Raw genomic sequence first — 25,228 nt, 5'->3', positions numbered from 1 at the left:
AAAAAAAAAGAGTTCATCAGTTCTCTCTCTCTCTTTGGAGATAAACAGTATTTTTCATCATGAGTCTTTTAGAATTGTTGTGGATCCTGGTACTGATGAGAGCAGCTAAATCTTTCACAGCTGATCATCAATGCAATATTGCTGCTACTATAAACAATACTCTCCTGGTGCTACTCACTTCACTTTGCATTAGTTCATATTAGTGTTTCTAGGTTTTTTCTAAAAATCACCCTTTTGATACTTCTTACAGCAAAATAGTATTCCAAAATAATAATCATATGCAATAATTTGTTAAGCCATTCCCCGACTGATGGGTATTCTTTTTCCAATTCTTTGCTTCCACAAAAAGAGCTGCATTTAAGTTCATTAGGTCCATTTCTTTTGTCTTTGATTTCTTCAGGTATGTACAATTTTAGAGATGTTTAAAAATACTTCCAAATTGTTCTCCAAAATTATTTTAATAATTAACTAGAAACGTTTCAGCAAAAGCTAGACGCCTACTTGTCAGTAATTCAATACTGCAGGTCTCTGAATTATACGAATGATTAGATAGCCCTTCAAATGCTGAGATTCAGTGATTCTTCTTTGTGCTTCCTTTGATTTAAAATAATACAACTGTAAAAACAAGTTTGTAAAAACAAAAGGTCAAGAATATCAAAGGAATTGATTTTTAAAAATATAAAAGGTATAGCAGTACCAGATTTTAAGCTGTATTACAAAGCAGCAATTAAAAAACTCTCTGGTACTGGCTAAGAAATAGAAAAGATCAGTGGAACAGACACATACATCAAACTATTGTAATAAATTATAGTAACCTTGTATTTGACAAAAGTAAAGATCCACATTTTGGATTAATTTGGATTAATTAAACTGTCAAAATTTGGGAGAAAACTAGAAAGCAATCTGACATAAGCTAGGTATAGATCAATATCTTACATGATTTATCAACATATGATCAAAATGGATACATGAGGGGGCAGCTGGGTAGCTCAGTGGATTGAGAGTTAGGCCTAGAGAGATGGGAGGTCTTAGGTTCAAACCCGGCCTCAGCCACTTCCCAGCTGTGTGACCCTGGGCAAGTCACTTGACCCCCATTGCCCACCCTTACCAATCTTCCACCTATGAGACAATACACCGAAGTACAAGGGCCTAAAAAAAAAATAAATAAATAAATAAATAAATAAATAAATGGATGCATGACCTAGGCATAAAGAAAGGTATCATGAGCAAATCAACAGAGCAAGGAACATATGTCCTATCATATTTGTGGATAAGAGAAGAGTTTATGAATAAACAAATGATAGAAAGCACTGTGAGATATAGAATGGATAATTTTAATACAATAGATTAAAGTGTTTTTGTACAAATAATATTAGCAAGATTAGAAGGAAAGCAGTAAGTTAGGAAACAGTTATAGACTGTTTCTCTGACAGTGGTCTCATATCTAAAATATGTAAACGGGAAGCTATGAGGCTCAGTGGATAGAGAGCCAGGCCTGTAGACTAAAAAGTCCTGGGTTCAAATATAACCACAGACACTTTTTATATATATGAACTTGGCCAAGCTACTTAACTCCTTACAGTTCTTCTGCCTTGGAACCAATATTTAGCATGGATTTTAAGACATAAAGTAAAAGTTTTTAAAAATAAATGAATAAAGTATATGAATTTGTCAAATGTTTAAGAATATGAACCATCCTCCAATTTACAAATGGTTAGAACATATGAATAGTTTGGGGATGAAGAAACCAAACCCATATCTATATTTATAATATAAATATGTGAAAAAATTCTTTAAGTAATTACTGATTAGAGAAATGGAAATCAAAACAACTCTGAGATATCTCATATCTATCAGACTGGCTAAAATGATAGAAGATCATAATGACAATTCTTGGAGGGGATGTGCAAAAATGGAGACACTAAAACACTGTGAATAGATCTAACCATTGTGGAGAGCAATCTGGAATTAAATCCAAAATTAAAGAACTGTGTACACCTTTTGACCCAAATACCACTATTAGGTTTATTTCCTAAGGTGATCAGAGAAAAAGAAAAAGAATCTATGTATTCTAAAATATTTATAGTAGCTCTCTTTGTGGTGGCAAAGAATGGAAATCAATTGGGGAATGACTAAATAAAAGTTATAGTATATGACTGTGATGGAATATTACTCTGCCATAAGAAATGACAAGCAGGTTAATTTTTTTAAAAACATGGAAATACCTACATGAACAATAATTATAACACTGATTTATTTTAATTAAGCATATGCTTTTTAATGTAATCAAAATATATTTTCCATTTATCCTTTCTCTTGCCACAATTATATATTACTTATTGTCTTTATTGTATAGTGTTGCATATTTGGTAACTAGTAAAGATAACTGAAACTCTACAAAGAATGTTACAAGATCATCCAAATAACCACCATGTCTTGATATTTGGTCAATTCAATGCAAAAGTAAGCATGAGGGAAACTTGAAAAATAGTAGAACTAGTTTGGTATTAATAAAGTCCAAAAACTTGCAAATTACTAAAATGTTTTAAAACCATAAAATTATAAAATATCAGATCACACACATACTAAACATCATAAAATAAAATAGGTTAAGCCACAGCACTGCTTGGTTTATACTCCAAAGAGATAAGGAAAAAGACCTGTATAAAAATATTTATAGTCACGCTCTTAGTGGTTGCAAAAAATTGGAAAATGAGAGAATGTCCTTCAATTGGGGAATGGTTGAACAAATTGTTGTATCTGTTGTTGATGGAATACTATTGTGCTCAAAGGAATAAAGAACTGGAGGAATTCCATGTGAACTGGAATAACCTCCAGGAATTGATGCAGAGTGAAAGGAGCAGAACCAGGAGAACATTATACATAGAGACTGATACACTGTGTTACAATTGAACATAACAGACTTTTCTACTAGCAGCAATGAAAGAATCCAGAGCAAGGCTGAGGGACTTTGAGAAAGAAAACTAGCCACATTCAGAGGAAGAACTGTGGGAGGAGAAACACAGAGGAAAAACAACTGCTTGAACACATGGGCTGATGGGAATATTATTGCGGATAAAGACACTAAATGATAATGCTAGTCCAACTCTCCAATAATATGGAATTAGGTCTTGATCAGTGATACATGTAAAACCCAGTGGAATTGTGCATCAGATAAGGGAGTTTAGGGGGGCTTGGGGAGAGGGAAAGAACATGAAACATGTAACCATGGAAAAATATTCAAAATAAAAATTAAAAAAAATTTTTTAATATATAAAAATTCGAATAAACAGATTAAGAGATTAAAAAATAAAACAGGTTACATCAAAACAAAAAGTAATTAGTTATCAATAAGCAAAGCATTTCTGAATTAATTAATTATTTATGAGCAGTTATAGAACCCCACTAAAGAAAAGGTCCTAATCAATGCCAATTTAGAAAGCTAATTCTCAATAATTTGGAAGAACAGATAAATATGGGAAAAGATATCATATGAAATTATAACAGATTTAAAGTGAACTAAACAAGTTATTGCCAATGAATATAATCAAAGACATATAACCAATGTAAAATTCATCAAAATAGTTTTTTTTTTTAAAGAACAGAAACTGCCTCAGCCAACAAATATTCATGATAAAGGGGGTCCTGGCAAGTTAAAAGTAACACCATTTAGAATACAAGTTCATTTACAAACTATAAAGGAGGACAATGGAAGATTATGTGCAATATCATATTTTAAAATACTGAAAAGCAGTTTTCAAGAATGTTGGTATGAAACTCAGTAAAACCAGATTGATCAATACTTTCAGATTAAACTAAAAGAGAAAAATTAACAGAGAAAATGAAACAGCTTGGCTAGCATTTCTACAATGATGTAGTCTTATGATCAATTACAAGGAAGTCATCAAAATTAAACTCCACTACATAATACATGACCAGCTACAAGAAGAAATAAAAATAGCAACTGGGCTTGAACATATTGAAGAAATCTATACTATGGATTTTAATTTTAAACACACTAATGGATCAAATTTCAAGATATCTCAAAAATAAAGATTCTAGGATAATTAAAAATGATATCTAACATGTGGCTGTACCCAAAGGGCAAGCGAGAAGGTACCAACAATTACTAATTTATAATTCAATTTCATATTAGTATTATTTCAACAAAATCTTTGTAGAAATGTCAGAATCACACTGTACTCCATGATGATCTCATCCCTAGAAAATCTCATCCACAGGAAACTCATCATCCAATGACACTGCTTTGTTTTTGGTGTACTCATACCTTATTAGTACCTTTAGTAAAAGTGAAACAAAGAACTCTTCTCAAAACCTCCACTTAAACAGGGCTCTAAGGTCAGTTGGCACTTCATTTCCCATGGGTCATGCTCCTTGGACTAATTTCCACCATGTCCCCAAAACTGGATACCTTCTTCAGCATGTGCCTTCCCACACCACTTATTCAGCTTCCTTTTATGTAAAATGTTTCTCTATTCGATTATAAGCAAGTTGAGGGCAATAACTGTCTTTTTTCTTATTTGTATACCCTTAGCAAAATGCCTGACATATAGTAGATGTTTAATAATGTTTACTGACTAACATATTCAAAGTTGAATGATAAGGTCAAAAAATAAGGTTGAAAATTAAGAAATGAATTAGAGGAAAAGTAGAGGCATCCATTATATTCAGCTTTCTTGAGTTTAGTCACAAAAGGGAGGACAGAGATGAGACAACAGCTAGCAAAGATGGATGGATCAAGGAATGGGTGTTTGAAGATGGGAGGCACATGGCATGTTTGTAAGCAGTGGGGAGTTAATAAATTTATAAGTAGAGATGAGACAGAGAAACTGAAGGTAAATGAGAGAGCAGGGATGATAGAGTTCAATCTTTCGGAGAAGATAAAATGGAGGGGAATCACCCGTGCATGGCAAGGAGAATGTCTACTTCATTATGTAAAATGGAGGGAAGACAAAGCTACAGAAGGGATCTAAATAATATGATAAGAAGGAAGAAATGGGGAGTTCTCTGCTAATGGCCTCATTTTCCAGTGAAATAGGCAGTACAGTTTTTTTTAATTTTTTTTGGTTTTTTTTTAAAAGCCTTCTGTGTATTGACTCCTAGGTGGAAGAGTGGTAAGGGTGGGTAACGGGGGGTCAAGTGACTTGCCCAGGGTCATACAGCTGGGAAGTGTCTGAGGCCAGATTTGAACCTAGGACCTCCCGTCTCTAGGCCTGACTCTCAATCCACTGAGCTATCCATCAGTTTTGATGAAGAGGTTGAAAAGTACATGATGGCTCTAAGGAGAGATAAAAACTATTGAAAAGTAAAATCAGGATAAGTCACTTGAGAAAGGGTAAAAAGATTGCCTTTGCCACAAAAATGACTGAGAAAAGATTACATAATGAACATGTAATGAATATTGTCAGGATGTTTCAAGAATTTTTTCCAACTATAGGAGCAGAAATGCAGATGAAAACATATAATTTATCAATTGTTTATTTGGGTATCAGTTTTGGGGTTTTGTTTTATGGGATTGTTCACTTACAAGAATGAATAATATAGAGATAAAAAAAAAGATTTTTTATTCCATCTTTTTTCAGCAGTATGTGAATAGGAATAAAGTCAATAGGATGATGGGACTAATCCAAGTCTGAATCATGGCAGGACAAGACTGGCAATAAGAGAAAAGAGCAAAGTACTCCAGGGATTGGGACAGGAAAGATTTGAACTGGTTCATGGAAAGGTCAAGGTAAGGATGGAAAAAGAGTGTAACCAATGAAGGAGTAATGCCCTAGGAAAGAATTATGGAGTGCAAAGATTAGACAGCATAATGAGGGCAAATAATAAGGTTAGGGGTTACAAAGCAGAAGGAAAAGTAGAATGATAGATTGTGATCAAATAAAGGAATTTCAGAGGTCAAGAACATGAAACTGGTACATTTCATGGCTGATGACAAGATCAAGGGCAAGATAAATTTTGTGTGTACCTAAGGTACAGTGGAAGGATAGGTCACAGAAAATAAATAAACTGAAAAACTGAAAAATTAGGGTGTTTATGAGTATTTCTATAGTATGAGTGTAGAAGCTGAAAAAAAGAATGTGAAACAGGCACTAAAATTAATGATGAAAAAAAAGGGAGTATCCTAGAGGTCAGTGAACAAGAGTTAATCATAACTTTGATAGGGTAGTAGAAATAAACTGAATGAAACTCAAAGAAGGTGAATTCACCAAGTGATAGTATTCTACCTTAAACAAAAATTATGGGAAATGAGTGAAAATACAACCAATGCTGGAAAGAGTGGTCATGAATGCTTTGTCATCAGGAGAGAATCTAGGTTCAAAAAGAGTCAAAAGAAGAAAGAAGTGGGAAAGGAAAAGATTTAAGATGAAAGCAAATTTGTACATATTACTTAAATGCATATTAATTGAAAATTATAATATCCAGTCACTTGAGTTAGTGCATTAATATATCTTGGACAGACATTACAGAGAGGCCTAGTATTGAATAAGAGAATAGCAATGGGCTGGGATCACATTAGTAAAACTTTATGGTATTTTTTCAATGTTACTACATATTGCTCTACTATTAAAAAAAATCACATCTTTAATACCAATATTCTCCCAGATAAACAACCGGTTTTAGATCATGCAATGCCACATTCTCAGAAGAATCAAAATGGCAATATGAAGTCAATATCATGTTAAATATAAATAAGCTGCAAAATATTACTCATGAAGACATTCCTATGAAAAGTAAAATTTTTGTTTTTGTGGCATATTTATTTGTCCTGTCCTTGCCTTTGCTAAACTATAAATCCCATGAGTCCTGGCGCTATATTTTAGTACACAGCATAATTCTTTCCAGTTAAACACTTAATATATTTGTTTCTGAATAAACAGTTAATTTGGGATATTTAAGGATATGCATGATAAAGGTATATTTTAATAAACTCTATATCATATATAATGTTTATATAATAATACATATTAAGATAAGAGCATTTCTTTGCTCAAATAAATCAAGTCTTTTTTCTGATCAGACTTGGAGAAGGGCTAAAAGAACTAGACGAAGTAGAAAGCTGCTTAGAAAGATGGATTTTATTAATAGCAAACTTTCCCTTCTCCAGTAGGGGGAGCACATGAACTGGGTGCCAAAAGACTTCACTACTTCCCTGGTAAAAGGATGACTTGTTTATCAGTTTGTTTGTGGGAAAACAGTGAGTGCTTCCAGAAATTAAGATAATAAATTCTCCTTTACCTTACCCTTTCCAAGGTCATCTTCTTAGCAGGATAAAGTCAGTAGATAGCTAAATACAACTCAACATCTTCGATTCCTACTTACGCCTCTTCCAATTTCCCTATTTGTATCAATCATACTTCTAGTTTACCAAGTTAATCATTTCAGATTATCCCACTCTCTCTCACACCACATAAGCGTGTTGCCAAATAAGTTGCCAAATTATAGTCATTTCTGCCTCAACTACTTTTTTTTTTTCACATTTGTTTCTTTCTCACTCCTCACTCAACTACTATTTTATTTCAGGAACTCACTCACTATCTCTCACCTAGATTACTACAATAGTCTTCGAATTTGTTCCCCACCTCAAATAACTCTGTTCACTCAAATCTATCTTTCTCAATGTTTCCAAAGTGATTTTCTTTACACGTAGATCTGACCAAGTAAGTTAATAAAACCCAATAAACTCTAAGAGCCCCCTATTACCATTAAGATAAAATAAAAGCACCTCTGTTTAGCTTTTAAAGCATATCACAATCTGGAAAGTAGAAATTCTCTGTTCATTTGGTGTTCTACTCAATAGATATTTCAGTTATAGTATTCTAGGACAATGCAATAAGCCCAGTGTTACCCACAAATATCTCTATGGGTGAATAAGTCTGTTGATGAATATTCAAGGCAAACACTACTACAAGACATATTTTTTTAAATAATACACAAATAAAATGTATATGTAAATCTTTTATATTCTGGTCTTCTTAGAATATTTTGTGAAAGATATGGTCTGCAACTGAAAAACCATAAACTTTGCTTGTTTCCTCTCATATTTTCATCAAGGATACCCCTAATTAATGTCCAGATACTTTTCATTTAGGTTTACTGATGAATAGAAAGTAGATCTATGGTAAACAGTTGTTATTGTCCTCTTAATTGTCTTTCATGGTGATGATATGATCCAGGATTTTTGTCTCATTGTTTGGTATCTTCCCCTCTTACAGAGTCTGAAAATGGTCTTCTGGTGCTATTTAAATTATCTTAATTCTAGCATGGATTTTCTATATGTTCTTGGTCTATTCTATCTGTTCTCCTCTTCATCTTTTTTAGTTTAAATTACACTGAAGTGTTTAAAGTCAAAGTGTACTGGTTACACTGATACCTTTAATGAAAATGGTTTGTTTTAGATATGCTAACAGATCTGTTCCAGTGTATGTTTACTGTTCTTCCCAGCAGAAATTTGGGATACCACTTCTGAAATCACTAGGCACTGACAGATGGGATATATATCTTGCCAGGGTCCATCCAGCTTTTTATCTCATTTCCAGACCAGGCTGTAATGCAAGTACATTTTCCACTTTTTAGGCCCACTTTACCAGTTCTTAGGACGGAAGGATGGTCTTGCTTATATTTATATATCTAGTACTTAGTATAGTATCTGGCACCAAGTAAACATTTAATAAATGTTTTACTTATCTACCTTTCTTCTTTTGAGTTTCATCTATAGTAAAGTAGGGCCCCCTTATTTATTGTAAAGCAGGTGGCCAATTTCTATCATTCCTATTTCACACTGGCTTTAGGGGCTCTCAGTTATCACAGGTCAATCTTGAAGGTCCAAAGGCCTGGTCAGGCAGCAGTCTGTCCCTATTGTCTCTTCTACCTTCACTTTTTTAAAGGGTATGGGGTTTTGGGGGTTGGGGCAGGGGAGAGATGCTGTAGTGCAGAGAGGGACAGTAGCAGAAAGAGAGAACATCTATATGTATACATATGACAAGATGGTGAAATCCATCAGTACTCTTCTTGAAAAACAGAGGCAGTGCCTAAAGTAAGCAAAAAAATAAAAAAAATAAAAATACTAGTAATCTCAGAAAAGTTGTACGAACTGATGCAGAGTGAAATAAGCAGAACTCAAAAATACTTTACACGATATTAAGATAATTATAAAGAAAAACAACAAAGAATAAAAACTTAAGAACCAGTAAAATGATCAAACATAATTCCAGAAAACTGAGGATAAAAGACAGTATTCACCCCCTGATCATAAGTGATGAACTCAATAAACAAAATGAAATATATATATTTTCAGATATTATCAATGTATTATTTATTTTATTTTCCTTGAGTATACATATTAATTACAGAGGTTTTGTTTTTATTTCTCTCATTTGGAGGAGGTGGAAGTATAAGAAAGGAAAAATAGGGGCTAGCAATAGGATTGCCAAATTGAAAAAGGGAAGAAAAGTAAGAAAAGAGGATCACTGGAAGAGGATCATTGTTTATTCCCAAAATGAAGGGAACAGAAAGAAAGGCAATAAAAAACAAACAAAGCTCCTAGCTTGGTGACCTTTGGCAAGTCTGTTAAGTCCAATTGCCTAGCCCTTACAGCTCTTCTACCTTCAAATCAATATTTAGTATTGATTATAAGACAGAAGGTAAAAGTTTAGGAAAAAAACAAACATGCTGAAAACAGCATGATGTATCTGTTTTATTCTTGAATCCTGTTGTATTCTTGGGAGAAATAAGCTAGAAGTGCTGCAGATTCGTGCATTCTTTGTACATATTAATGCTCATCTTAATTGGGGTGTGTTAGTTAAAAAGAAAAGCATCAGTAGTCAGAGAACCTAGTTTCAAAATCTGACTTTGTCATTTAATACCAGTATAGCCTTGAACAAGTAATTTTAACACCCTGGTCTTATGTTTACGTAGTTTTTAAATGAAATAAGCTAGATGATTTCTGAGGTCACTTACAATTTTAAATCCTATGATTCTGTTGTATAATATAATGAGGAATGCACTGGTAGTCAGACCACCTGGGTTCAAATCTTCACTCTGCAATCATTAACTAGCTGTGTAAAATCCCCCATACCATTTTCCTGGAATGTAAAATAAAAGGCTCAGACTACATGATTTCTAAGGTTCTTGCAGCTCTAAAATTTAAGAAGTCTCATTATTGTTGAATATTCTGCCTACCCAAAAAGCACAAAACTTCCAGAACACATATGGTTTGCTGAAATATAAGGATCTCATTTTAAAACTTGGAACCATAGCAAGAACTCTTAAACTTATATAAAATAATATAATTAAAGATTCAACCTGCATGAAATTTCTGAAAATTGACAAAAAGAATTAAGATGATCTAAACATGTTTCACAAAGATTCAGTGGGGAAATCCCACAAGGTATAGATCTTATTTTCTCAAAAAGATAAAAATAAAAAGACATAAAAATTAAGCAATATGCCATAAAACTTCTATAAGAATATACTTTTTCAAAGAAATATTAAGCAAACCTTTATTTTAAAAAACAACCAAGTAACATTCATAAGTTATTAAATTAAAACAGGAAAGATTTATTCTTTTTTAAAAATGGAATGGAATATCAATTTCCATTTATCCAAATTATAATGGTACATGTGTGAGTTAATACCAAATGACCATAAAAATGCATTTCTAATCAACTGTGGAAAGAAATGAATCAAAATACCAAGAATATCAGAAAACTCTAACACATGTCATTATAGTTTAAGCTATTTCCCAAAATAACCCTAAAGGTAAGTCTGAGGTAACCGAGGACAGCCGGTCAAGGACCAGGTGGCTGTGAAGAGGCCTTTGTTTCTGTTGTTTGAGGAAAGGCAAACATTAAGAAAAGTAACTAGTACCTTTGCCACTGGAGCTCTCCATTGTGTACAAGTAATCCATGTAGAAAGCTCCAAACCTCTGCATTCCTGCTATCTCAGTATATGTCTCCTGCCAACAAAGCAAAGTAAACAGAACAAAAGTTGAATCAGAAGAGAATCTTGAGATTACAAGAATCAGACACATATCCTTACTTGAGTTGTGTATCAACTTTAAAGATTATCACAACAAAAGAACAAGTTATCCAAAGAATTCACTTCTAAGGCAAGTATTGTAACTTCTATTATAGGCCTCACAAAAGGACATCTATAATTTTACGGGACATTTTGACCACTTTATCAATAATGGTTAGTTAATGAATACCTTTAATGGAGAACATATTCCTTTCATGACCTTTCTCTGATACACAATGCTGACTAATAATGAAAACTCCCCCCAAAAAGCTAGTTAATTCTTGAGTATTCCAACAACTGGTTTAGGAAAAAGTTTTAAACTCACAGGAAAAAGAAACATATTTAGCACTTTATTGTTTATAAATGTTTTATATTCATGAGTCTCACAAAAGACTGAGAAGTTGGGCAATGAAGTATTATCACTTGACATATAGAAAAACTGAAGATTTAGCTAAAATAGATTTTTGTCCCATAATCATAAGGCTTGCCAAGTTTCCTCTTTGGTGACTAATAGCAACCTAAGTTAATGGCAAAACTCTCTGCAAATCAAAGATAAAATGTAATGCAGGGAATTTTACTTAAGTTATCTGATAAAATTTTATCATTTTAATCTATAGCATATAATAAATTTCAATAAGTCTTCAAAATCAAATATCAGAAAAATAATGTAATCAATTTTTAAAAAGTTTGTTGCAAATTTTGGTAACTAAAATTGCCTACACTTTTTTTTGTTTTGTTTTTAGCCATAAGCACAGGTTACTCTGAGTAGTATATTAGTATTCAGCTATTTAAACTTATTTATTTTTAAGTTTTAAAGAATTAAGTATCTAAAGTATTCAGCTATTTAAATCTAAGTAGAACACATAATTCTTTTAAATAACAGCTTTATCAATAAAAGGGGGAAAAGCCACTGTTATACAGTCACTATATACTGTAACATTCAATAAACATTAAATAAGATCATTCTAAGATAATTACTAAGTCCAAAAATTAGGTATACAATCCAAGAAATAACCTTAAAGAAATAATTCTCTTAACTTACCTAACCATCTTATGCATTCACCCAAAAAAGCCCAAAAACTTCCCAGTCTTTCCGATACTGTTGGTTTTTATTCATTACAGACCTTCTGTACACTACTTGGCATTCTTGACTGGTACCTCCAATTCTCACTCCAGTACAGTATCTCCTTTGGCTCCCTAAATTCTGTTAATGATGCCATTAACATCCCAGAGACCTGTACTTGAAATACTTGAAATATTTCCTTAGATTCCTCCCTTTCTTTCATCCTATTCAGCCCATCAATGATTAAGACTATTGATTCTATTTTCATAATGCATTTCATATCCATCTATTCTTCTATTTCCCTTTCATCATCTCTTCCTAAACTACTCAGTAAGTTCCTAAATAGTAACCCTGCTTCTAGACTCCCATACCTCCAAACTAAGTTACCCTGCTTTTTCCGTTCTATTCAAAGCCATTTAATACCCAAAAGTCTTTGATGGCTCACCAATGTCTACCAAATTACCCCCAAATTTTTAGCAAAATTTTTAGGATCTTCTAATATTTAGCCCAATTCTGATCTATTTCCATTATTTATACTATTCTCCATAATGACCCTAATGTTCAAGCCATATCTGATATTTCTCATCATGACATAGACTAAGTATATTATTCTCTTTAAAAAACTTTCCTCTTCATATGTAACTACTGAAATTCTACTCATCCATCAAAGTCCAGCATAAAGACTACCTTCTTTTTGAAGTCTTTTCTGCCTATTCCTTAATTATCCTTGCTTAAAAACTGATAATTTAAAATTTTTATATAAAATGACAATTTCTTAGTACTTTATGGTTCTTTTAATATTCTATCTTCTATTATATTTTGTCCATTTTATTTGACATGCCTTATCACTCTACTAGATAAGCCCTGTAAGAAAAAGGAACATTTCCTATTCATCAAATCAAATGATTAATGCAAAGTGTTTTGTGACCCATAAAACTATATTAAGTATTAATATTAGTCTCTCCTAAGGCACATGAAAGTGCCTTTCCACCCAATAGATTCTTTAAAAAGTGTTTATAAAATTAATATATCACCCATGGTCCCTCTCTCATAAATCTTATACACTATGGGAATTAAAGATGTAATTTCTGACTAGAAAAACAAGAACATTTTATATTCTATAGGTACCTGTACATCTTGAAAGATGTTATCCTTTCATCTAGCCAAATGACCACCTCTTCTGTTCACATAAACTTTTAAAAATATCCCTTAAGCCATTTTTTACTCACATGTCATTCTCACAAATGTAAAAGGATCTAGAATAAGACCCCTAGTTTGTTGGGTAGATCTTTGTACACTATTTGTGAGAGTATGCAGAAAGAAACTCCACAGCATAAAAAGTTATGAACACAGGTTGTGGTTTGCATGGATGAACAAAATACCAACATGAATAAAATCCCAGATTCACTGCAACTCAGTTTAAGGGCAATTCTAGCATCCAGGCCAACAAAGGCAATTTCCTTACCCTCCAAAAACAATGTAGGTAGCTCTACTTCACTTTATTAGTTTTGACTACTTCGTTATTATTAATTAGAAAATGGAAAGGAAACCACCTATGATGGAAAAAAAAATAGGGCCTAACAATACCTGTCCTTAACATGGCATAGTTTAAAGAACCTAGACTTGTTGTTTCACTGAAATTAGAAACTCCCAGACAACAAATATCCCTCTCCTAATAGACTGGTTGCTTAAGAGTTGCTTACAATACTGTGAAGTTAAATGACTTGCCCATAATCACAAAGCCAGTAGGTATAAGAGGTTGACTTCAAAACCAGCTCACTGTGCACTATACTACACTACCTGACATTCCAAAACAGATAAAAGAAATTCAATGATCATTAAATTTACAAAACAGAAGGATATTAAGTAAAAATTCTTTATTTAACAGATGAATAGACTGAGAATTTGAGCAGTTAAGCAATTTGTCCATGGTGATACTGTGAGACAATAGCAGAGGCTAAAACTTAAGTTTTTAAATTTAATCCAGAGCTCTTTCCATCACATCCTGCTGAATCAATTGACAGTATTAAATTTACATCAGCCAATGAAGAACCCTCAAAAATGTATCACTATTAAACACAGCAAACACTATAGAGAAAGGTTAATGGTGAGCAGGAACATATAAAAATAAAGACAACTCTTAAAAATATCTCCACATCATACAAAACAAGGCACTCACAAAGCAGTCATTTTCACAAAAAAGTGTTGGGGGCAGAAAAGGGCAAAAACTCTGCTATATATCACTGTAAATATGGAGTACTCAACAAATGACAGTTGACAGCAATGATAGCAATCAAGAATTCTTGGTATGTATGCCAAATACACAGGCTAGAATTTGGCTCAATTGTTTGTTCTCTGACCTTATGATGAGCTGCATTCAAAATAAATTCTGCACGAATACCATTATTTTCTGGACTTCGGTAATCAAACAGTGAATTTGTAAGATATGTCAAACCTTTGGTACTCAGATTTTCACCACAAACAAAGAAACATGCTTCCTTAAAATGGAGAAGAAAAAAAAAGAAATAAGAAAAATCATTATTAGGATGTGATAGTGAATTAAGAATTCTGGTTTTATCATACATATACTTTGAAGGTCACAATTCGCTGACTATTGAAGAAAAGAGCATGCTATTACAAAAAAAAACAAAAACAGCAATATATTATTCCAAATTGGTTTTTCATGAGAATGCAGTTACACAAAATTCCTAGTGAATTTTAACAAAAACATAACTGCTGAATTGGAAAATATTTGGAATTATCATCTAAATATTAGGTTTTATTCACTTCCTTTTTTTGGCATAAAAGTAACTTTTTGAACAATCCCCTCCATGTTACTTTCCCTTTAAAAAAAGTTAATCAAAACCATCTAAAAGTACATGTCACTTTCTATTTTTGTGGTTTATCATGTTTTGTTCATTTTTCAAGTGTCCTTCTCCCCAACAACTATAAAGATGTTTTAAAACTTTAAGAAAAATGGGTGGGGGGAGAGCAGGGGGTGAAGGGGAAAGTAGGAGCATGAATCATGTAACCATGTTAGAAATGATTATTAATAAATGTTAAAAAAAAATTCAAAAAAAAAAAACTTTAAGAAAAACACTCTCATCAATTTGCAAACAATTACATTTCAGATTACTAGATTTTGCCTGATATAAATCACATCTTTTTTTCATTGTATCTAAAAAAGTCTTTACTTACAGCATCGTATCTATTTATATTCTCTTCAAAATCTTTAACACCCATAATTCCTTTAAGGCACATGGCTCGGCAACCTACAAAACCAATTTGGCAGTCGAAGAAAGGATCTCCCATCATCAGGGCCTATAAGAAGTAAAAAGCAGTTCAATAAATACAAAAACTTGAAATTACTATATTTTTTTGGATTGTCTAATGATCTTTGGCATCACAGTTTTCTACTACAGAGTAAACTTTTTTAAAAAGAAGCATTTCAATGATGTCTTATGTCTAATAAAAAGATGAAGGCTAAATCAATGACATAAATGGCATTTTAAAATATGCAACTGGTGAAAAATATTTATTACACATCAATTCTCCAGAACTATTACTATAAAATAAAATGCATGCATTTATGATGGAAAATTACCTCAACTGTGGTTCCTTCTTGTTCCCAGCATATTACTTCTCTTGATTTTACTTTCTGAGGGCTATAATAACTGCTTTCAGCTTGCATTTCAGTGAGCTATGAAACAATATGATAAACAAATTAAATATGCCAAAATTAGCATTAAAGAGAAGCAATCTGTCATTACTATGCTAAATTGATGAAGACAAATTAAACTTTACTATTGGTCAAAAGGTATTATAGTACAGGAAACAGGTGCAATAAAAACAGCTGTAACATATTATCCATATTAGAACGTAAGACTCCGTGGCTGAATATGCCAATTTAACTTCATGTATGGCATATGACTTGACCACCACAGTATTTTTATTTAGTTTCCTGTTATAATAGCACTGCTTTAAAAGGTGCAATAGTTGTGCAGCTGCAACAGAAATGTTAATAGTAAATGAGCATCTATAATGAGCTTTAAAATCTGCAAAATACTACATCAATTCACATAGTTACTACATAAATTGGACTTAGTTCTATTTAATCATTAAGAAAATTTCTTCCTGTTATTTTCAAAGGAAAACATATTCACTGCCTTCTGCAAATGTTCAAGTAACCTTTGTTCTTGAAGAAATCAGTATATTCTGATTTAATACATTTAAATCAATGATCACATCCAAGTAAAACAAAAGCAAACAATACTCAAATACCTTTTTAAAACTCCATGGAAGAATTCAATTTTGGCATGACCTTTTTTGTTGGAAATTCTACTACTTATTCTATCTTTTAACAAATCACTACATCTTGTGGAAAATGCTTTTGAAATCACAAGTTCTCTCTTTTTTTAGCTGTTTTCAGTGGTGGAGTACATACGGTTGCTCTTTTAAAGTAAAATTTTGTAAGCCAAATACTGAAATAAAAATTGATTTTTTTTAAACCTGATTGCTCTTCAGCTGTCTGCAATTATTGTAGAGGAAAAGCAATTAATTGATTAAAAGAATTCAAACATTACAAGAACAATTTTCAACATTATTAGAAAAATGCTACATTTAATTTGGCATGATTTTTTTTTACTGGAATGGTATCAACTTGTTCAGAATACTAATGCAGAAACATGACCTTATTTTTTTTTACCAAAATATGAACCACAAATTAATTCCATACATTTTTAAGCATGCAAGCCAAACAATGAATTCTAATGTTTTCCCCTCAACTATCAGGATATTTCCCTCATGCCTTACAGACATATGTATTTCCCATGTAAATGTCCATCCTGACTCAATTACATACTATTATTTTCATCAGAAAAACTAACAGAAGTATTAGCATTAAGGCTTCATTACTTTCAAGCTTAAAAATGTATATGTTTAAAAATCATATGGTCACAAAAATCACCTGAAATATGATACTTCCTTTACCAATCTAACTTTAACTTTCTTTGTAAACTTAGGTTAATAGTCAGGACAAATGACTGGCTCATATTATATTTTATTCATATAAAAATTGCCATATAGTAAAAACTGTCTAACAACAAGTTTTTATCTTATTTGAAATATTTCAGGGAAAATAATATTTTAACCTCTTGATCATTTTCAAGATTACCTGTTACCTTAATTTTGATAATTCAACCATTCAACTTCACTTATGATACCAATTCATTTTAATAGAATAAAAATCTCATATCAAATTAAGCTCAGAATTCTCCTTGAAATTTAAAAGCGGACCTAGTCAAGGGAAATATTTAGTAAGAGATATAAATTTTGTTGAATTTTATCAAAGTTACAGGTCAAAATAATTTTGTACAAAATCTAGTAATTCAGCAAAGTACAAAGATCCAATCAAACCAGAAAAATCATTAAATTATGTCAACATGAAAAATTTCTTTCATCCTGGGTGCTTTGAAATAACAGCTCTTTTTGGATTCATTACTATGTCAATCAAATAAATGAATTCCAGGAACTGCCAAGCCTCTCCATCAGCAAAAACTAATTCCACAGACACTCTTTGAAAGAATAAAAAAAATTATCTTACCATGGATTAAGTAAAAATCAGTCAATAACCTCTGCATAATGGAAATCCGTTATTCACACTGTTTTATAATGACTAAATTCATACCCATTATATAAATTGATATATCTGACAATGTAATCATTACATGGAAATAGGGAGTGGGTGAGGAAAATTATTTAACTGTCGAATCCAAATCTATGCAAGAACAATCCAGGTCATTATTAACTTATATTCTAATTTTCTTCATTGTTACAACTTTAATTTTGATTAAAAAGCCTTTTTCAAATCATTTGACTACATAGCAATTATCAATAAAACCTACTATAATTTTACAAGAGTAAAAGGCTGCTTTCCCTCTAAAAGCAAGATTCAGTTCATTTTTTAAAAATTTTGTCATAAAATAGCATTTACTAATTATTTTAAATAACTAAACTTTATATATTATAAAAGAAAACTTACCTTGAAAGTCACTGTTGCCTTTGTACAATAAAACCCAATAGAAACGATTGGATCTTTCAGAGCCTGAGACTTCTGCTGATGCAAAGCTGATATTGTGTCATTTCCAAGATAGTCATCGATCCCATCATCATAACTCACAATGGCAGGAACAAATGACCAAGCCCAGGACACCCATCCTTGGGACTGTTCATCATCCTGTTGTGCATAAAACTCTTGAGCTTTAAATTGGGTGGGATATTGTATATCTATGCCAGTTTCACCCTCAACACCTAAAACAGAAAATTGAAATAGGCAATACTTTTAGATTTAGATGGGTAAAACAAGACAAAAAGTTAAGAAAAAGATTAATTTACCAGATTCTCTCCTTCCTATTTCTGAGACTTGGAAATCATATGAATGTTTCTGTATTTTTGAGTATCAACAGATAAATCAACAGATATTCACGAATAAGCAATGTTATTTAGCATCTATATCACTAAAGTTATATTATTTTACATATTTTTTAAACCCTTGGATTCTGCCTTAGGTTTAGTATCAGCCCGAAGGCAGAAAGTAAGGTTTTAGTATCAGCCCTAGGTACTAGCTACTAGGTTTAGAATCATCCCTAAGGCAGAAGAGGGATAAAGGCTAGGCAACTGAAGTAAAGTGACTTGCCTAGGGTCACACAGCTAACACATGTCTGAACCTAGCACTTCCTGTCTCCAGGCCAAGCTCTCTATCCATTGAGCCACCTAGCTGCCCCTTATTGTATGTATGTTAATCTTGTCCTCCCAGAAAAGAAAGCAAACTTACAGGAAAAGATCATGTCATACTACCTTTGTCTGTCCATTGCCTACCTTACCCACTCAACCTGATGTCTCAACTCCTATACAACCTGATGTAACATACTGCCCATAAAACAGATCTTTAATAAAAATACTTTTTGTTAATTGATAAATATGCAAATCTATATGAATTCCTTCTTAAGCAGAAATGGGCACATAATAGTTTCCTGGGCTAATACTAAAATAGACTTTTACAAGAAATGATAAATACACTGAAAATATGTTTTCACAGAATAAAAAATGAAGTGACCTTGAAAGGTAGTCAGGTTTTCCAAGCCCAGCCTCTTGAGACATGAAAGAAAAACATTCTAATGCAGGCAATCCTCACAAGCAAAAGTCTATCCTAAAAATAATAATTGATTAAACATACATAACAAAGTACATTAGCAATCTAGCATACAATAATGGTATTGGCTAACCTTTACACATAAATGAATACAAGGACTGCTGTTGGACATATGAAGAACCTAAAAAGTACAGAGAGATTTTTGTTGGTCTCACAAATACACAAAATTCCTAAGCTCTCTATCGAACCTGCAGAATCAGGTTGCCTCCTTTCAGAAAATAAATCACATTGATTTCTATTACAAAGAGAGGTGTGATCATTACCAAAGAATGATATAATATTGCTATTGCATTTTGAGATGCTATAACTCAATGAACAACTTCTCACCTTCTACAACCACTTCAGTATTTCATCCTTCCCTTTATTTTATAAAACTCTAGAAAATTTATTTACCACATAATCTTTTTCCTTTGGACAGATAAGAATCCAATTCTGCCCATAACTGTAGTGGGGAAAAAGTGCATGCTTTGTTTGGCACCTTACCCCTTCTCTTTCCAATCATAACTCAACTTAAGTCATCTCTTAACTTGAACTGCAGAGCTTTGAAATGATTCAAATAATCAACCTCCAGAATGCCATGCAGACTATGTCCATTATAGTGCGCTATCTGCCGTCACTTATTTTACATGAACTTACAACAATAAAACTAAAGGAAAAAGTCTAAACATCTATAAAAATTATAAGACAATGACATTATTTAATGAGACAATTTACAGAAAGATGTCCAACTATCAGTAAAAGGTTAATCAACTTTTGCACCTTCCTTTAAAAAAATTTTTTCAAGTCAATTCAATAATCATTTATTAAGGATTCATTAAACAGAGGCACATTGTGCTACTATGCAAAGCCAACTCAAAAAGTTTGGCAGACCAATATCTCACATTGTATACTGAGATATAGTCAAAATGGGTGCTTGATTTAGACATCAGACTGGTATCACAAGAAAATGAGGGAAGCATGGAATTATTTTACCTGACAGATTTCTGGATAAGGGGAAAATGTATAAACAAATAAGAAATAGAGAACATTACAGAATATAAAATGAATGATGTTAACTACAACAAATCTCACAAACAAAATCAATGCAGGCAAGATTAAAAGGAAACTGTGAACAAATTTTTACAGCAAGTTTCTCTAATGAAGGCCTTGTTTATCAACTATATAGAGAATTGGGTCAAATTTATAAGAATACAAGTCATTCTTCAACTGATAGTCAAAAGATACGAAGAGGCAGTTTTCAGAAGAAGATATCAAAACTATCTCCAGGGAGCAGCTCAGTGGATTGAGAGCCAGGCCTAGAGACGGGAGGTCCTAGGTTCAAATCTGGCCTCAGACACTTCCCAGCTGTGTGACCTTGATCAAGTCACTTGACCCCCATTGCCTATCTGTACCACTCTTCTGCCTTGGAGCCAATACACAATATTGACTCCAAGATGGAAGGTAAGGGTTTAAAAAAAAATTTTTTTTAACTATCTCCAGTCACATAAAAATGCTCTAAACCACTACTGATTAGAAAAATACAAATTAAAATAATTTTGAGGTACTACCTCATACCTATCAAATTGGCTAATATGACAGAAAAAGAAAAAGACAAATTCTGGAGGGGTTTGAAGAAATGGGGACCCTAATGTACTGTTGGAGTTGTAAACTGATTCAACCATTCTGAAGAGCAGCGTAGAACTATACCCAAAAGGCTATAAAACTGTACATACCCAGCAATACCCCTACTAGTTCTATAATCCAAAGAGATTAAAGAAAAAAGAAAAGGGCTCATACATACAAAAATGTTTAAAGCAACACTTTTTGTGCAAAGGACTGGAAATTAAGGGGATGCCCATCAATTGAGGAATGAATAAACAAATTGTGGTATGTGACTGTGATAGAATACTATTGTGCTATAAGAAATGACAAGCAAGATGCTTTCCAAAAAAGCTGGGAAGACAAATGAACTGATGCACAGTGAAACAAGTAGAACCAGGAGAATATAGAGAGCAATATTCTGCGATAATCAACTGTGAATGACTTAAGATATTCTCAGCAACACAATGGCCTAAGACAATTCCAAAGAATTTATGATGAAAAATGCTATCCAATCTCTGGAGAAAAAACTGATAGCATCTGAATATAAACTGAAGCTTGTTTTTCTTACTTTATCATTCTTGGGGTTTTTGGTCTGCATTTTCTTTTGCAATATGGCTAATAGAAAATGTCTTGCATGACTACACTTGTATAATCAATAGCAAATTGCTTACTTTCTCAGAGGGGGGGTTGGGGGAAGGGAGAGAAAGACTAAGGAACTCAAAAAATTTTAAAACAAATTTTAAAAGTTTTTGTTTACATATATTGAGAAAAAATAAAATTAAAATTAAATGTAAAAAAAGTTTACAAATTCTTAGCTTTGATACTTCAAGATCTGTAATTTCAAATGAGAATATTAATTTCTCTTTTTTTTTTTCCAAACCCTTGACTTCTGTGTATTGGATCATAGTTGGAAGAGTGGTAAGGGTGGGCAATGGGGGTCAAGTGACTTGCCCAGGGTCACACAGCTGGGAAGTGTCTGCGGCCTGATCTGAACCTATGACCTCTCCTCTCTAGGCCTGACTCTCAATCCACTGAGCTACCCAGCTGCCCCCTGAGAATATTAATTTCAATGAAGCATACGGCATGCCCTCCACACCTGAGTAGTGTCTATAATCTGTTACAGCCAATAAATAAATAAATGAATGAATGAACGAATGAATGAATAAATAAATAAGTGAATGGATGAGCAAATAAATAAATAAATGAACAAGCCAACTAACTAAATAAATAAATGAATGAATTGATAGATGAATGAATGAATGGATGGATGGATGGACAAATAAACAAACAAACAAACAAACAAATAAACAAGCATAAAAATAAATGAATGAATAAATAAATAAAGAAATGGGTGGGTGGGTAAATAAATAAATAAATGAATAAATAGGTGGGTAGGTGGGTAAATGAATAAATAAGTAAATGAATGAATGAATAAACAAATAAATAAATGAGCTAGTGAATAAGTAAATAAACAAATAAATAAATAGATAAATAAGCGAACAGCCAAACAAATAAATAAATAAGTGAATGGGTGGATAGATAAATAAATAAATAAGTGAGTGGTGGTGGTGAGCCAGCTCATAATAAACATCTCCAAACTTATTTAGGCTGGTTCATTCATTATTATCTGGTTCTTCATATAATCTTTACTTTTAAATCATTACAACTTCATAGGACATGCAAGCCCCTAAGCATTGATTATTCAGCGAGAAACTAACAAAATTATATATGTACACAAGTAACTGTGATACAAAGTATGAATGTGATATTCAAAAACTGTTATCATAGCCGTCATATAATAACCATACCTTTGGTCAGCAAACACCTTGGAAAGAACCATAAAGCAGTAGTCTCTGCAATGGCAGAGAAAAGCACCCTTCTCAGTCAAAAAATGCCAATAGGGCCAAAGTAATTCAATGTCATGTCATTTCTCCACTTTTTAGCATATATTCCATTAGCCTCCTGTGTTTGTCTTTATAAAAGTAACACAGAACTAAATTACTAAAGAGATATTAACTGTTTATAATTGGGCCATTCAAACATAATGGAAATGCCAGAACCACATAAATTTACTTATTTAGTGACAATTCATATGCAGATATCAAACAAAACTGTTCTAAGTGTTTGCTTTATAGAAAGAGAAAAAATAATAAAATTCATCTACAGAAACAAAATGTTAAGAACCTCCAGGGAAATTATTAAAAAGGGAGCATATCAGTAGTAAATTTCAATATTTATTACAAAGAAGGTATCATCAAAACTAGTTGGTACTGGTTATACATAGTTGATCAGAGGAAGATATTAGATTCATAACATGCAAAAGTTAAAAACATATAGCAGCCTAGTGTTTAATAAACCAAAAACCCCAATAAGTGGAGTAAGAATTCACTCAGCAAAAACCGCTGGAAAAACTGGAAAGCATTTTGGCAGAAATTAAGTTGGAGTCAACATATACCAAGAAAAGCTCCAAATGTATCAATGGCCTGGAAAAAAGGCTATACAATAAATCTCATATAAGAGCTGGGAAGGAATACCTTTCACAATTAGGTATAGGTCAAAGGGTACATGACCAAACAAGAGATAGAGAATATCAGCCAAGATAAAATGTCCATCAATAAATATTTATCAAGTACCTATTATATGCCAGACATTGTACTAAGCACTGGAAATACAAAATGGGGCAAAAGACAAATCCTTCCCTTCAAGAAGTTCATAATCTAATGAAAGACAAAAGAAAAAATGTACAAACAAGCAATATTCAGAAGAAACAGAAAAAAATTTTATTTAAAAAATACTTTATTGATAAAAAATGCAAACCATCATCTGCACCTTTAGTGAGCCCTAATTGTTTTGCTAGGAAAGAGTCTTGCCTCAGTGTTGATGGCTGCTGACTAATCAGGGCAGTGGTTGCTGAAGGTTGGGATGGCTGTGGTGTTTTTTTTTTGTTGTTGTTTTGTTTATTTTCATTTCTTTAATTATATACTTAGTAAGCACCACCAGCACCACAAAACATTTAAATAAACAAATAAAAAAAAAGATGTGCAAAACTATAAGCCCACACCATTTACAATTTGATTTAAAATATCTAAACTATATATATATATATATATATATATATATATGTGTGTGTGAATATATATATATATATATATATTTGTGCTAAAATTAAGTATCCTGCTTTTGATATCCCTTTAGATTTGTTTTACTTTGATATTTTTTCTGTTGATTTTGTGGCCTTTTTAAAAAATGTGACCATAGTATGTATTATTCTTATTCACTTTTCATCTCTTCATATATTTCTCTTATTTTCTTTATATTTACAATATTTGTCATTTCTAATAACAATATAATCCATTATTATTTAAATNAAGCACCACCAGCACCACAAAACATTTAAATAAACAAATAAAAAAAAAAGATGTGCAAAACTATAAGCCCACACCATTTACAATTTGATTTAAAATATCTAAACTATATATATATATATATATATATATATATATGTGTGTGTGAATATATATATATATATATTTGTGCTAAAATTAAGTATCCTGCTTTTGATATCCCTTTAGATTTGTTTTACTTTGATATTTTTTCTGTTGATTTTGTGGCCTTTTTAAAAAATGTGACCATAGTATGTATTATTCTTATTCACTTTTCATCTCTTCATATATTTCTCTTATTTTCTTTATATTTACAATATTTGTCATTTCTAATAACAATATAATCCATTATTATTTAAATATCACAATCTATTCAGCTATTTCTTTCAATTATTGCATTTGTGTTGTTTCCAGTTATCCTATCATTACAAAGCTTCCATGAATATTTTCATATATACCTAGCTTTTTACCTTTCCAATAATGCACTTAGGGCCCAAACCTAATAAGGGGGATCCCTAGGTTAATAAGAGGATCCCTACATTAATAAGAATGAACAGCTATATATTTCCATCTTGTTTTCTAAAAAAATAATGCACAGCTCTACTATAAATATCAGGCCTGTTTCTTCATGTTCCTATCAGCATTTAATTTGATTAACTTAATCTGTCTGTGTCGCAGTTAACAATTTTAGCCAGGACCATATTTAGCTAGACTGATCCTTAGGCAGCAGACACGATCTGTTGCCAGGACCATACTTTTTGCCCAAACCAAGTCTTTCCAGATTGTTCATACCCAGTAGAATCTCATACACACAGGATTAACTCCAAAGTATATGTTAAAGTAAGACTTTTGTAGAATATGTATGCTCTCTAAACAACTGTTTTTCCACCAGAAACTATATTTGGATTAAGTATATGCTCAAACTTAGAAATATTTCTCACCTCATACAGG

General features: G+C 32.1%; 1 protein-coding gene across 3 annotated transcripts in view; it reads right to left on the bottom strand.

Moving 5' to 3' along the window:
* Positions 1 to 25,228, bottom strand: part of VPS13B (vacuolar protein sorting 13 homolog B) — a 1,074,400-nt gene that overhangs the window by 955,258 nt on the left and 93,914 nt on the right. For 2 of the 3 annotated variants that reach the window (XM_044668631.1, XM_044668624.1), the window contains exons 7-11: positions 18,144 to 18,412; positions 15,708 to 15,803; positions 15,302 to 15,424; positions 14,464 to 14,601; positions 10,891 to 10,978 (exon numbers count right to left, since the gene is read on the bottom strand). In XM_044668631.1, coding sequence (XP_044524566.1) covers positions 10,891 to 10,978; positions 14,464 to 14,601; positions 15,302 to 15,424; positions 15,708 to 15,803; positions 18,144 to 18,412 — 714 coding nt within the window. Of the gene's footprint in view, positions 1 to 10,884; positions 10,979 to 14,463; positions 14,602 to 15,301; positions 15,425 to 15,707; positions 15,804 to 18,143; positions 18,413 to 25,228 lie in introns of all 3 variants that reach the window. The other variant, XM_044668639.1, reaches the window with a different exon arrangement.

Source organism: Gracilinanus agilis, chromosome 1 (assembly GCF_016433145.1).
Source record: "Gracilinanus agilis isolate LMUSP501 chromosome 1, AgileGrace, whole genome shotgun sequence".
NCBI lineage: Eukaryota > Metazoa > Chordata > Mammalia > Didelphimorphia > Didelphidae > Gracilinanus > Gracilinanus agilis.
Note: the sequence above shows the minus strand (reverse complement) of the source record. Positions and strands in the feature narration are given on the sequence as shown.